The following is a 15614-nucleotide window of genomic DNA, read 5'->3' on the forward strand; positions in this document are numbered from 1 at the left end:
AAAATGCTGTTTTCAGGCACTGGGATTGATCAAAATGGCAAGAACCATAACTACAACAACTGGAGTTTAAGTAAAATTCAGAAGTGATTAGTCTCTTTTCAATAAATTGAGATTCCGAATCTATTCCAGTTGTTAAGTCCCAAGAGAATTGCTTAAAAAGCAATAGAGGATCCAGAGGGAGAGATTTGGGGAACATAAGCTAAAAAGCGCAAACAGAATTTTACACTTAGAAATCCTGCTTTCATAAATTGGAGCCATTTCCTGTTCTCCCCCACCCCAAATACCAGATGGGGACTACCTGTTAATTTTCAACAAATTCATTCCATGTCAGTCGCATATTAGGCCTTCTTTAGGACTTCTTTGTGGTATTTGATATCCCTTGGGATTGAAAGAAAACCTTATTTACAGGGATTCTCTATTAAAATTGTGTTTGAATGTGGAGTTGATTCAATCTGTTTGAATGTGGGGTTGAAGTTAATGTTTGACTTCTCAGTTTTCCACAGGCATGTAAAAAAACAGCTATGGAAATTCAGACCATAGGTAAACAGGATATACACAGAAGGGAGGGTGATTGGACTATATGAAGTTGAAACTCTGATACAATGAGAATATAAAATAATGAAAAGCCAGTAGTTTGACAGATTGTTCAGTAAATGCTCATTTTATTGAAAATTATAAAAAGGTGCTTAATGCCTCTGTATCATTAATATAATACATAAAAGGTTACTGTCAAGATTAGTGTTCCAGCCCTGAAAATTAACTCTGGGGCTTTATACATCACTCTGCATAGACTGAGAAGTTAAAGGTTTTTTTTTTTTCTTTTTTTTAAAGTATACATTTTGCATGTGTGGGCCTTTATTTCAGAAAACAATTATTTTAGACTTTATGCCAAAGACATTAGCAATGATGTGCTTTCATCTAAAACACAGGCATAACAGATACATATTATAGACAAGGTAGAACCGTGAAATTTGCCTTATAGAATTAAACCTGTGCAAGATTATTCCCCTTGCTGTCTCTCCAGAGTATTCCAATTCAAAACATACATTCCTTCCTACAGAAAAAGATATTCAGATTCCTTAGTTGAAATTAATTAGCATTCAGAAACCAGATAGCATGTTTTTGGGTATTCATGAGATCTCTGTTTGAAAAAAATGTTTTTAACTTGTAGAAATGTGTTGCAACACACAGATGGGAAGAAAAAGAAAAAAAAATCTCTTTAGCAAGCACTGTGTGTAAAAGGAATATTACATTTTGCACGCTCCTGATTGCTCTGTGTAAACAGTTTTTGACATCTGTCTTTATAGTTTTCGAGGAGAGGAAGACTTTGTTAAAAGAATCATTTTTATACAGCAGTCACCATTTCAGTCTTGCTTTACCTGTATTATGAAAGCAGATGGTCTGCATGTCTTTTGAATATTTATAACTATCAAAAACAATCTCTTGCTATTCACCCTTAGGCTTATGAGATGTCAGGACTGTTCTGGTTGAAAAAAATCATCTTGGGTGTTTACAGAAAGAGGATTACATTAAGCTGAAATGACTATACATTTTCCAGTTTAATATTTGTCCATCAGCTGTTTAATCGTATTTAGATAATTGTGTAAATAAGATGTTGTAGCCCTTGCCCTCTCTGCTGAGGGAGCCGAAAGCTTTAAACATGGGTGAACCACCATCTTGTAGGTTGCTGTTTCCACCTCCTCCCAACTCAGTAAACCCATCTGCAAGTCCTAGGTAAGTTTTGATCCTGATATCACAGTCCTGTTTAAAAAAAAAAAAAAAAGTACACAAAAAGCCTGTATGGAGATCACATGAAATGCCAGGGAGCTGCTGGCTTCCGGTACAGACTGTTTAGTTTATTAAGAGTATATTGTAATATGCAAATACGGTATAGCACTCCTGTTACCCTTTAAGGATGGCTTGGCTTTCTCTTTATTCTCTATGAGCATGTGGGGCTCTGAGGGTATTTCAGAAAACTTTTGGTATAGTGGGGGTTAACTGTTTTTTGACTGGAAGCTGAGCAATCAGAGATAACAGATTTTGCTGTGGTTGGTTGATTTGGCAGAAAAGCATGAACAGTTTTGGTTTAAATGATTGAATAACCTGATTAGCATTGTTTTGGGGTGGGTTTTTTTGGTTGTTGTTAAAGGCACAACAAAGCAATTTTAAGGGTGATCAGATCACTGCCTTTCTCTAGTTGATGAATCATTTTTTTGAGAAGGCCTTACCTCGCCAAAACCTATCCATTGGCTACTAAGATGACCACATAAAAAAATGAAACTATCTTGCTTTGTTTTCTAAGTATATTGTACTTATATACCGACAGTGTGTATGATATTCTAGCAGGGGTTTGAAAGAATATAACATTTGGAAGAATTATGTAACCTCAACCAATTCCTCATGTTTTTTTGTTTTTCAAATTGAGAGGCCTGCAGATTTTAAAGATTCAGAATGTTCTAACTATATGAAAGTCAGGCTTTAGAAGAATTCCACCCTTACCTTTTCACAATTAGAAAGGTTATAAATAATGTATTTGGCTGAAAAGGAAGCTCAGCCTGCGGCAGATGGTATCATTCTAGAGGACTGGGGTTTCTGTGAAGATGGCATTCTTTCAGATCGGAACTTCAGCAGACTCGCAGAAAGAACCGAAGCTCCTCATAGGGAGTAGACATGTGCTTTATGGATCTTAGAAAAGCTTACAACTTGGCTCCTAGGATGAGAATATTGTGTCACACTGGGGTTATGAGACCCATAGCCAATTTCTGCCGACTTCCAAATTGTATTTCCCAACCCTGGAAGCTGTGGCCTATTTATTGGTTGGTGTACTGTGTAGCATTTGAACTTGGGATTTCTACCGCCCGAGTTTTGCCAGTTGGATTATTTTTTGCCTGGAACATTGATTTTTTTTTTTTATACATACTGGCCACTGAAAAGGAAATTTGCCATACAAGTTGTGTCTTTTTCAAAGTGCTTTGGAGAGCTCATATAAATAGACACGGAGAGAGAACTGGAATAACATAACCACTGAGCACTGCAACTTCCGAGACATCTGTGTGGATGTATTTTGAAAAACCTGGGAAGGGATCTCTTGCAAATTAATGAATAATGATTCTTGAAATTGTGATTTCTTTTGTGACAGCTATAAGTGATGGATTCTAAAGGTTCATGTGACAAGCTAACATTACCTTTGACATATAGGAAAGAAAAAAAAGAGAGAGGATGTCCTGGAGACCTTCAGGAATGACTTATTTTAATGACTCTTTAATTATCACCTAATTGTGCCCAACCCCATGATGAGACCAGGCTGTGTTGAGATAAGACCTAAGGCTCTTAATAAATAGCATGACGAGTTCTGTGTTAGGAGGCCTTCTCAGGAACAGAGATACTCCCAATGTATGCTGGAGGATGAGCCACTGCTAGGCAGAGATGGGAGAGAACACCTGTCTACAGGAGTCAGAGGAGTGGTCCGTGTTTTCCTGATGTCAGCTACCAGTTTCAGGCCAGCTTCAGAAAACATTACCAGATGGGAATATTGAAACAAATAGAAATGCTTTTTCCCTTGGTGTTTTCCCTTGTTACCCATTGGTTGGACTTGTTAATAGTTTAATTAGTGCATTCTTCAGTCTTCCTAAGAAAATGTATTTGACTTAAAATATATCATCTCAAAAATTTTATCTGATACTCTTCTGTTATTTAAAGCATAGTTGACTGATCTCTGTGATCATATAATAAAAGCCCAATAAGGAGGAGGAAGCAGAGCGTTGTCATAGTAATTAACATCTCGTAAGTTCATGCTTGATATGTTCCAGGCTCTGTGCTAATTGCATCACTTCCATTATTTTATTTATTGTCTGTCCGAGTGTAGCTAGTATGGCTCTTCAATCTATTACTTTCCTAGTGCTCCATGCTTGACACATAGTAGGAGTTCAGTAAACACATGCCAAATGAATGGGGGAAAATGCCCAAATGGAATGGATTTTCAAAACAACCCCATGAAATAAATGCTACTATTATTTTCATTTAATATGGAGAATTGTGATGGAAGTGTCAATTAATTGACAGTAGGTCACACTTCCAGTGTGTGACACATCTTGCACTTGAGTGCAGATTTATTTCTATTCCGTTTCATCAGATGAACATCCAATGTATATTTAATATATGCCAGGCATTGGGCTGGAAAATAATATGGAACCCCAGCCCTGCTAGTGCAGTCTTTTTAAACCAGTGTTGCCTTTGGATTGGCTTAAGAGTCCCAAGGCTTTCTCATATAAAACACAGAACTTGGTCTACCTGTGTGAATCCTTCACCTAAAAAATATTACCAGTCTTCACTTTGTAGTTTGTATCTCCAAAACAATTGATGTTCCTGCTTTCCCAGATTTAACGTGGCAGTATTGGATATGATACTTTAAATGCCGTGTGTGTGCACTACAAGGTTCTGCAGTCTCTCTTCCATGCTGCTGAAAGGCACCAGTGAACTCAGATGCCTTACCTAAGCCTGCAGTAGGGATTTTGCCACCAGGAAGGAGAGCTTCATAAAGTGGTTCTCCGAGCAGTTTAGTCATACAGATTGCTGCATGTTGTTCCAGTGAAAAGAGAGGTGACCCCAATTTATCTGAATTATGGAATATTTCCTAGCACTGCAAAAGCACAGAAAGAAATTCCAAAAGTTGCTTTGGTGTGAGTTATAACCTGTGGATTAGCCTGTCGATTTAAGCCAAACTTAGGGTAATATTTGTATTAATCAGAGTTTCCTAAGCACATATCACTTGACAGAGTACAAGCATTCAGAAAAATCACCCAAGGACATAGTCTGCCAACTTAGGATTGAATGAGGACTTGACCAATGATGCACATATATGGATGTTATTTTCCCAAGGTAGATAATAATGAATGACATGTTATTACATATAGGATCTAACTTTATAAAATTTTTCGGATTTTTAAAGATATTACGGATTCCTTCCTCCCCCACCCCATATATTTTCAACTGTCAGTGCACTGAATCATATTGAATTGAAGTGACTAGCTTACATTATCTGTCTTCCTAATAATGATAAAATTCTTGTATGCAGAGACTGTATTTTATCCATCTTTGAACCAGTCAGGCACATAGTAAGTGTGCATCAAAGAGCAGATTTCACAAATCAAACTATTGGGAAGTTAAAGTAGATTTGATACTTGTCAAAAACCTTAGCAAAACTTACATAATCCATACACTTCTAAAAATGAAGATATGAACTATGTCTAAAACTTGTATTAACATATAAGCATCTGTCAGAGTGTCTAGATAAAGAGTTAATAATTTTTTAAAAATTAGACCAAAGTGGAAGAACATCAACTGTCATCCATTTGCAGAATCACTGTAATCCATCAGTGATCTCAGTAGTTTTATTAGTGTCTTGGCTTTATTGATCCATTATTACCATAGAGTAAGTGAGATTGAAACTGACTGATTGTTAACTGGATCAGGTAATCTTCTGGCTCTGGTTTTGGCAACCTTGCTAAGTGTCTTTTTGCACTGTGGACTTTGGGAGGCTCTTAGTGAAATTGCAAGCTATTGGATTAATGGCAGAGCATCATGAGCACATTAAGAATGTCTTCTTAGAGAAATAAAATGTGAAAATGACTATAAAGTAGAAAGTGTCAAAAAAAAATATCACAGTGCCTCTTAGGAGAGATAGCCGTTTTTTTACATAAATAATGCAACTCTAGCTTATCCATCAATCCAAGTCCTTTAGAGATTCCCCCAGATTTACACATTACGGAAATGTGTGCATGCTACAAAATTAACACTGATAATGGATGTCAGGAGAATTAATAATAACCCAAAGAGCTTTACATTAGAAGTAGCTTAAAGACGATAATGATATAAAAATACTTTTGTCCCCAAACTGGCTTTTCTGGTTGTTCACTCTCTACTGAACAATGCTGCCTTCTGTAAACTATTTCCCTGTAGACCAACTGCAATCTGAAATGTACATTCTCATGTTTCTACTCATTGGGGTGAGAGATGGATTGGTGCTGCAAAGCCTTATTCTTAAGCCTTAATAGAAAATTAATTTAGATGCTACTAAAGAATATGGATATTCCAGCTTAAAAGAACATGGAATTAAGTCGCTAAAATTACCATTACCAAAATTTTCTGGGAAGAAAATTTGTTGCAAATGAGTTAAAAAAAATACCTCACCATAATACATTAAAATTATTGTCTTCATTTTTACAAGTTAAATGGTTAACTCTGTTTCTAGGGCTTTTGTTAAAGTAGTATAAAAAATGACAAAATATGTGTATTTTCATTTTCCTGGTAGCCTTGAGAAATTTAATAAACATGAGATGTATATATTTAAAATTTTTACCATCAGTTGAAATTCAGAACTCAAGCTTTACTATAGATAAAGCCAGCCATAAAAATCTCAGGATTTTTTCTTTCTTTCTTCTGATAGAGGATCTCTTTGAATAGTTTGTTTTTCTTGAATGTGATCAGTTAACCTTTGAACAGTATTAGTGCACCTGCAATTGAACTACAAATAATAGAAGTGAAAGTGCAAGCAGTGTTTCTCAGGTTTTAATGTGCTTGCAAATCCCTTATGGATCTTGGTAAATTGCAAGTACTGATTGCCTCAATCTGGGGTAGGACACAAAATTCAACATTTCTAGCAAGTATCTAGGTGATTGCCTGTGTTGCTGGTCCCTGGACCATACTTTGAGTAGCAAGGGTATAGAGTCTAGTCATTACATCTCAAAGTATCATATATTTATGAATTGCAAGCATAATGTTGTCTTCATGTATTTGAATTTATTGGAATCAATGAACATTTGTCAGGCTAGGAATAGATGATATTGATAGAGGTTGGATAAATAATCCTAGAGCAGAGTCTGTGGGTTTGATAGCTTTATACTGGTCTCAGTGGGCTGTTGCTTGCTACTTAAATAAGCATTTGATGGTCTAGTTAATGAATTTTAAGAAGTTGAAGCTTTAGGCTAAAGTGTAAAACAAAAATGTATTGGTACTCAGTTGATTAAAAAAAAAAAAATACAGTTTCCACAATGCGGTGTTGCATCTTGTGCTGCTATGTATTACAAATGTTCTCCCCCCCTCTTCATGCAGAGTATGATTTCTTCCATTGTGAACAGCACTTACTATGCAAATGTCTCAGCAGCAAAATGTCAAGAATTTGGAAGGTGGTACAAACATTTCAAGAAGACAAAAGATATGATGGGTAAGCAAAAAAAAACTGGTTGCAGCGGTGGCTACATACCATTATGTGTCATTTGGGGGTTTATCAAAGTCACATCTAAAGCCAGGTCTTTTGATTGCCCAATTAGAGATCAATTTAGAATGTTTCTTTGGGGGGTGGGGAGTGGGTATGAGTATAATGAGATAATTAAATTCAATAAATGTTTGTGTTTAAATCAGCCAAACTGACTTGGTTGTCAGACATGCAGGAAATCGAGGCGTGAGGAGGGGAGCTGTCATTTTTTAACATCTCAGTGAAGACCTAACCAGGCCTTGAATAACTAATATTAGCTGTGATTTCTCTCAGAAGAAAGTCGTGCTTTTAGGCTTTTTGTTTTTATTTGAGAGAAAGGGTCTATTTCTGTACCCACATTTTAAGGAAACTAAACTGCGTCAGACTCATTAAATAGCTATAGTTTCCACAATTAAGATCAAGTCACTTTTACAGCTTGCCCCCCCCAGCCCCACCTGGCAGTCATTTTGATGGGCATCCTGCTTCATCATTTATACCAGAACAACCATTGCATCATTTCCAAACTAAAATTCCAGTATAGCATTTTATCCTCACATGTAACTCTAGTTCCGTGTCTGTTATGCAGGAAATTTACCTGCAGTGTAAAATGACAGGTAAAGGTTGTGTCCTGTAGCTTAACATTTAGATTGTGGCATTTTCTCCAGATCAAGTTTGTTGTGTTCGCAAATGCAAACACTGTGATTAAGGGTAATTTTTAAATTTTCTATTAGTGTTTTCTTTCACATACTCATACCTTCCAAATAATTTGTATTTTAAAATAATATAGGAATCAGGATGTTTAATATGCATAGCATTATGCCCTGTTTTAAATCTATTTCTGTTTATCTCCATTACATTCATTTAATAATAGCAACAATAATAACTTTTCCTAAAGATTTTAAGAGACAAGAGAACCCGAATTTTGAGCATGTTTTAGCTTTTAATATTTGAAGAAAAGCCATCCATCTACCAAAACAGATTCTTTGCCTTTTATAGCTTAGGGCTGTAATGAAGACAATGCATCATTTTTGGAATAATTGCTTGAATTACTATTCTCTGTGAATGACCCACTTGGGCTGGTATCACTGATAGAAATTGAAGGTTTCTTCCCCAATTCTTAGTTATATTTTACATATATCAGTGACTATAGTTATATGATAAATTCAACTGAATACAAAACCTACATATTTAATGAAAAGAGAAATGATGATTAAACTCAAAATAGAGTATGAAAAGGGAAATGTGTGTCCGTAAATTTAGAAAGACTTACCTATTTACGTAGAGCTCCATGCTCAACCTTTCCAGACAAGAGCATCAAACCAGTCTCCTCCCTGTAGCAGCAAAGAATTTGATGCACTTAGAGCTGATACTCAGCCAGTCCACATACAGGATCCAGCTAAGGGAGAAGCAAAACCTGGGCAGGTGGAAATAAATTGCAGAATTATGGCAACATCACTGTTGTCCCAGAATGACTCCCTGCCCTTCCTTATAGGATTGTCTTTAGCCTCTGGTGATAGCCATAGCTTCCTGAAAAAAACATTTGGGTCATAGCAACACTGGAGATGCTATAGAGTGCATCACTTGCCTCGTTCCAAGAAGTATTTGCAGATATACCACCTGTCCGTGTTGGTTAGAATTCACTGAAACAAGCCACAGAAGATACTCAGAACAGTGCTCAGTTATTATTGTTGTTATGTCCATTTTTATTATTTCTTTTTTATATCAGCCACTTCTTTATATTCACTGCTATATAAAAATTGAATGTAGGAAATGTTTTGTTATCTTTTTTTTCTTTCATACCTTTTGTCTAGATTACTAAAGTTAAAATATAACATGAGAAAATACTTGTAAATTTCTTTCACTAGTTGCTTGTTACCGTAAGTTTATTTTCTTAGCTTGGCTCACTGTTTCTAGTTTGCTATCAAGCAAATGATATTCTTCTAGAAATCATTTTAATATAAACATCATTACTTATAAACCTTCTTGGAGTCATAAGTGAGAATGAGAAACAGTTTGACCCTAAAACTAGTTACAAAGAATTTGGATATAGTAGATTTTATGCCTTAAATATAAACCACATTTAAGTGAGACCAGAAGTGTTGTCCCACTTTCAGTCTGTGGGGTTGCTCAGAAGAGGAAAACCAAGGTGCAGCCTGGTGAGTCCTGTCTTGAAATTGTCTTGGTTTCATTGACTCTTCAGTGTGCCTTGTGCCTAGTGTCTTTGTTTTTCAGATTTATAAAACTGAATGTAGCAATTCCTATCAGTTACCCATCATTGTTGACTGAACATGATTTTTACTTTTTGTCCACTTTAGTTGAAATGGATAGTCTTTCCGAGCTATCCCAGCAAGGTGCCAACCATGTCAATTTTGGCCAGCAGCCGGTCCCAGGGAACACAGCCGAGCAGCCTCCGTCCCCCGCGCAGCTCTCCCATGGCAGCCAGCCCTCTGTTCGGACCCCTCTTCCAAACCTGCACCCTGGGCTGGTATCAACGCCTATCAGTCCTCAGCTGGTCAACCAGCAACTGGTCATGGCCCAGTTGCTGAACCAGCAGTATGCAGTGAACAGACTCTTAGCCCAGCAGTCCTTAAACCAACAGTACTTGAACCACCCTCCCCCTGTCAGTAGATCTATGAATAAGCCTTTGGAGCAACAGGTTTCAACCAACACAGAGGTGTCTTCCGAAATCTACCAGTGGGTACGTGATGAACTGAAACGAGCAGGAATCTCCCAGGCAGTGTTTGCACGTGTGGCTTTTAACAGAACTCAGGTCAGTTCCATTCTGTCTGTACATGGTTCTACTGTCTTTCCCTTTCCCCTTTCTTCTTTCGTTAATGCTGTCTATGCTAATGTTTTTTCTTTTACGCTGCACTAACTTAACATTTTATCTTTCTCTTCAAGATGTGATCATATTGCTTGTTCCTGGTGGTACCTAAATTTTTATCACTCCTTTCCCTATGGTAGAGCTCCTCTATCAAGGGAAAGCTATGAGCAGATTGATCTCAAGTCAGAGACCTTGAAAGAATAAATTAAATACCAGAGATATTCCAAGGTAGCATTAGGCATGATCTTATATAACAGAATCATAAACTGTTAGTTATAGAAGATTAAGGAAAGTTTCATGACTTGGTTGAGGCCACGGGTAAGATTCCAGGCTTCTAGCATAGTGTCTTTTCTGTGTTTCCACTCATATCAAACTGCAGTATATAAATGTGTTTTACTGAAATTTCTTATACAGTTTTTTCTTTTGACACTCTGGAACTCAATAGCAATTTCTGGCTTGGATTTCTAAGCATCTATTTTGAAAGAAAATAAGACTTATTAATATAAAATATTTCTTAGCTTTGTTCTCCCCCAGGTTATTATCAACGTCCTTCCAAACCTCATCCTTTAGACTAGAGATGAGCACACTTCTGTCTTTGAGAGGCCAGATAGTAAATATTTTAGGATTTGAAGGCCATGAAATCTCTCCTATGTTGTAGTGACAGGCAGTGGTAGATTATGAGTGAATGGGTGGGGGTATGGTGGTGGTTTCAGACTATCCACAGAACAGGCAGTGAGGTAGGGATGGTCTTAGTTTGCAGACCCATTTTTAGACTTCCCGTTTGATCTGTGTATACCCCCGGGGTTTATACATGTATCCTCCTGGGAGAATTCCTATGGAGCTGTTAGCGTGGATAGTATTTAGAGGGACATGGAGGAAAGGCGATACAGGGTATGAGAAGTCATAAGAAAAATATTTGAGAATCCCTAAATGAATTGATTTTATTAAACAGTGAATGAGAGAACTCTTTCTTTGGGAACTAGTATGATGTGTATAGTGTTTATTTTTGGCCAAGGCACACTACAAAACCAGAAGAGCATGTAACTTTGATTAGACTGAGGGCATAAGATCTTTTCAACTTGTTTTGCCACTGGTTCTTTTTGTCAGTCTGTTTTTGTTTTTTTTGGCCTGACTCATACTTTCATATTTAAGTTATTTTGCTTATTGTATGATTATAAGAATAAAATTCTGGTACAAAAATAATCTAGTATTAATTCCTTGTTGGCAGAGTTTCCATACCTAGGAGAGTCCCAGCTGTGACTTATTTTTGGCTTGCCTTAACTCAATTGGGCGTTAGGAGACCTGACAAAGCCTTTAATTCGGCGTTTGTTTTCAGTTTCTTCATCTGTTTTTCTGTACATCATCAGTTGGGTTTTTAAAAGGGCAGTTACGCACAGTTATGTTTCAGGTCAAAAATGTATGATTTTTACCTAGGTCCATATTTTACAGCTTAAAAACCATTGAGTATTAGCTTGTACTTTTCATATGACTCCTAAATTCAGTGTGTGTGTGTTGGGGGGGGTGATTATTAATTAAAATGAATGAATTAATCAAAAGTTAACCCTCTAGGTATTTATTTATTTTTGCAAGTATAATAACTACTAATAATTCTCAGTACTGAGCCAAAAAAAGAAAAGAAAGGACTTTACATAAAAGTCCAGTAATGCTTGTTGGATTCAATTAAAAACCCACAGACAAAGATAACATTGACATGGACACAAATTATAGACTTAGATTTACTGATAAGTTTAAAAAATTGAGCAAATAGTTGTATCTTAAAGCATGAAGGAAAGAACATTTAATATGGTGAGGAATGCCAGGAGAGTCGGGACAAGAGGAGAGTCTCCATCCATCACTGAGGTTTTTCTTCTGGGTTGTGATGTTACCGCTCTTATTGTAAAAAGTTGAACATTTTTCCTGCTTTTGGTTCTTACACTGAAAATTTTCACAGATATCTACAGGATTTATTATCAGAAGAAAGGTAGAATTTTCTCCTGTTAGGCCAAATTAATCTCTTTGAAAAGATAGTTATCTCTGTAGTTAATATTCAAAAACAGTGATTTCATTTTTTTCCGAGGGTTAAAAGAGAAAGAAAATCTGGTATAACGTCATATAGATTCCTGTGTTTGAATAGCCAATTTAGAACAAAATCATTACCAAAAAATTATTTGGAATCTGGATTATAAAAGGGTTGGATTTTTAAACTTGGCAGTTGGTCCTCCTCAGTAGAAGTAGATGTTGGGCCATATTGGAAGCTGTTTGGTTTAAATAGCAGTGATTTGATATGTATATTTAAGTGTTCACTGGCAGAGGGCTAGCTTTTGCACACACAAGCATGTATGTATTTTCAGCAGTCATACTTAAGAATCACACGCGCATACATACACACAGCTGCATTTATTTTAATGATTATGCATTCATATGAATGCATGTAGTGTGTTTATTTCAAAGTGTATGCATTTCAATAAAAGCAGGTGCAGAGTGAGAGTATGGTGTGAGTGTGGAGTACGAAAATATACATGCTAATGCATATGTATAGAAGAGGAGCTCTGCAGAGTTAAATCACACATCACACACTGGTGTGCACTGATTACAATGTGCAATTCCAACTCCAAGTTCAAAAAAATGTAAAAATATGTACATGAAATGTAAAGTTATGTAGTTGGATAAAGACATTGTACTCTATAAACAGTCTGTTAAGACATTAATATAATAGCATGGTTATGAATTGAGAATTATTTTAGTCATTGACAGCTCTGAATAACTTTAAAATCTTTGATTTCATGTTTCAACTCTTAATTGAGAATTTTTTTTCTATCATCTTAATAGGGTTTCCTAAATTAAAACATCATCTTCTCCTAAGACTTTCCTATGTGACTAATTTTTTTAAGTCTATCTTTTCTGAAAATTTATGATGAAATTTATAAAATTACTTGTTTTAAGGAATTTCCTTTCTTCTGAATAGATGGGCATATGTTCTTTAATTGCTATTGAAGATACCAGCTTTTAACATGTCATTCATTCAGTTATGCCTACCTGATGTCTTTTTAATGGAAACCTATAGCTAAAAGTCATTGCCACAGCTTCTGGATTGATACTTTTCAATTCACCTCTCTGTAATATTGCTATTTAAATGTTGTGATACAAGAAAATATATTCTTTAATACCCCTCTTTTTAGAAAAAATAAAACTGAGTTTAACTCTGATCCCACTCTGGCTTTTCCCCCCCTCTTTTCTCCTCCCTTCTCTGGTCCTTGGCACACTTTATTTTCCAGTAAAATGAAGAATGAAGATGGATTATTCAAAACTGATAACAGTAATGGACCATCATGTAATGTTTTATTGAATTTGAGTTCTGTAAATTATGTGGTGGAGAGAAATTTCCCTGCTTAAGTATAACAGAAATTGCTGTGTTCCTATAATTCTTCACAGTGTAATTTAAGAAAAGTCCACTATCCATGTCACTATTGGATAAAAGGTAAAAAGGTGCTATTACCCCAATGTGACAGCTCTCAATTAGCCTACCTAAGGACAGAGATAAATGTGTCTACTTATAACTTACTTGGCCTGAGTCCAAGGAGTGGGTGGAGTTTGAAAATAACTCTTTCACCTGGACATGTGATTAAAAATTCACCAAGGGACAGAGGTAGGTAGCCTTGAAAAATATTCTATGTATTTTCTTTTTAGGAGGGAGGTTTCATCAAATCATATTTTCTTTCTGAGGGCTTTGAAGTTCCATGAAGCTGATAAAATCTATTTGAATCAGTGATTATGTTCAAAGAGGAGACAAACGGGAGGCCAGACAGGCTTTTTGTTCAGATTGGCAGTCTCTTTTGCTTATCTACTGTTTTAAAGAATTCATAATTAGCTTTTGGAAGTACTGATAATATTTATTGAAGTTTTTTTTTTTTCCTTTCTCTTACAATTACTAATGAATTTTACTTGTAACAACTTGTAAACTCTTGTTGGGATGTTAAAAAAACAAAGGTTTAGGAATTCATCATTAAATTCATTCTTTAATTGAAAAAAAATGGGATTCTCACTTAACCACTATATGACAATAATGCAGAGTAATTTTATGTTTTCATATATATAGCACACGTCTAATTATTTGTAAGATGTGAAGTCCCAATGAAAGGCAGCTTCTCATTCCAATAAAATTAATATTCATGAGGTGCTGGTAACTTCCTATGTATGATACAAGTCCTCTAGTTCTTTCGAGAATCAGAAATAGGGTTAATCTTTTTGTTTAGTTCGACAGATTTATTGAGCATCTATCGTGCGCAGTAATGATGATATGTTTTAATCCTGATGGCTCAGCATATTCTGTGATACAACTACTAAGGTACATGATGGCCTTTACTCTTTTTTTAAGCATAAAGAAGGATTTTTTGGTAAGATTCCTCTTATCAACCATGAGGAATTACTACAAATTGCCTGACCTAGCTTGGCAAGTCTGTGCTGTATTTTCAACTATAGAAAATGGGAAGTGGATGCCACATACACCTTGAATCCATAAATACAGCTATTAAATAACCATGACCTAAACAGGATCAAAATGTACATTCTCTTATCTGGGTTCTGATAGTAGTCATTTTGCATCGAGAAATATTCTAAAGTGACTTTTTCCTTTTTTTTAATTAACACTAATCAAATGTTTTCTCACAATATTTTCAAGCATTTCCACCAGGGGGCACTCCCCTCATTGAAAGCTCTGGGCCAAAAAAAAAAAAAAAAAAAATTTCTAAAACAGGAGATTGTCCACACTGACCACTTTAGAGCTCTTGGAGTGTTCCAGGGTTTGAAACATTGCTTCAGATCATCAGCAAATTTCAGGCAGAAAAACTGCACTCGTTCCAGTAGGACAATTAATTTAATTGGAAATAAAATGTCTTGCTCCTGCAATACTTTCATACTTAAATGGGAAGGCATGCCAGTATCAAAATATGGACAATAAGTAGAAAACTTTCTAAATTTTCCAGTGACACACTATTTCCTACTCTAAGTCATACCAGCATGACTTTGTCTTACATTAACAAGACTTGAGAGAATATTATCTTTTATTTTTTTCATTTGTTTGATTTTCTCACTATAGTTTTCTGCTTCTTCAGGAAACACTGGCAGTAGAAGAAATATGTGAGCTATTACTTTGTTCTTTAAGATTTTAAAATGTCTAATTTCAAGTTTTCCAAATAGAAAGAATCCTAAATATTTATAGGATAACTTTTGCCCTAATCTACTTTTTTTAAATTACTGAACAATTAGTATAAATAAACATCTCACAAAGTGCCACATAAATTTTCAATGGAGGCACACCCTGAGTGCTAATAATTACTATTAGAATTTACCCCCAGGTGGCTTATCTTTTTCACATTTCTATTATATTTGCAGTCTTTTTTCCTTTAGTGATCTCTATAAACATAATTATTAGGTTAAATATCAAACCTGCATGTGGTAGGTGTATTGTGTTGGAATGACAAAGGGGAATATTATACTCCAGGAATTTATGAAATTTATGTCACTGAATGTTTGCATCTC

General features: G+C 35.7%; 1 protein-coding gene across 6 annotated transcripts in view; it reads left to right on the top strand.

The window, feature by feature from the left end:
- Nucleotides 1–15614, top strand: part of Satb1 (SATB homeobox 1) — a 94444-nt gene that overhangs the window by 39662 nt on the left and 39168 nt on the right. For all 6 annotated transcript variants that reach the window (XM_047530632.1, XM_047530633.1, XM_047530631.1 and 3 more), the window contains exons 6-7: nt 7111–7222; nt 9568–10022. In XM_047530632.1, coding sequence (XP_047386588.1) covers nt 7111–7222; nt 9568–10022 — 567 coding nt within the window. The remainder of the gene's footprint in view (nt 1–7110; nt 7223–9567; nt 10023–15614) is intronic.

The sequence above is a fragment of the Sciurus carolinensis genome, chromosome 17 (genome assembly GCF_902686445.1).
Source record: "Sciurus carolinensis chromosome 17, mSciCar1.2, whole genome shotgun sequence".
Taxonomy (NCBI): domain Eukaryota; kingdom Metazoa; phylum Chordata; class Mammalia; order Rodentia; family Sciuridae; genus Sciurus; species Sciurus carolinensis.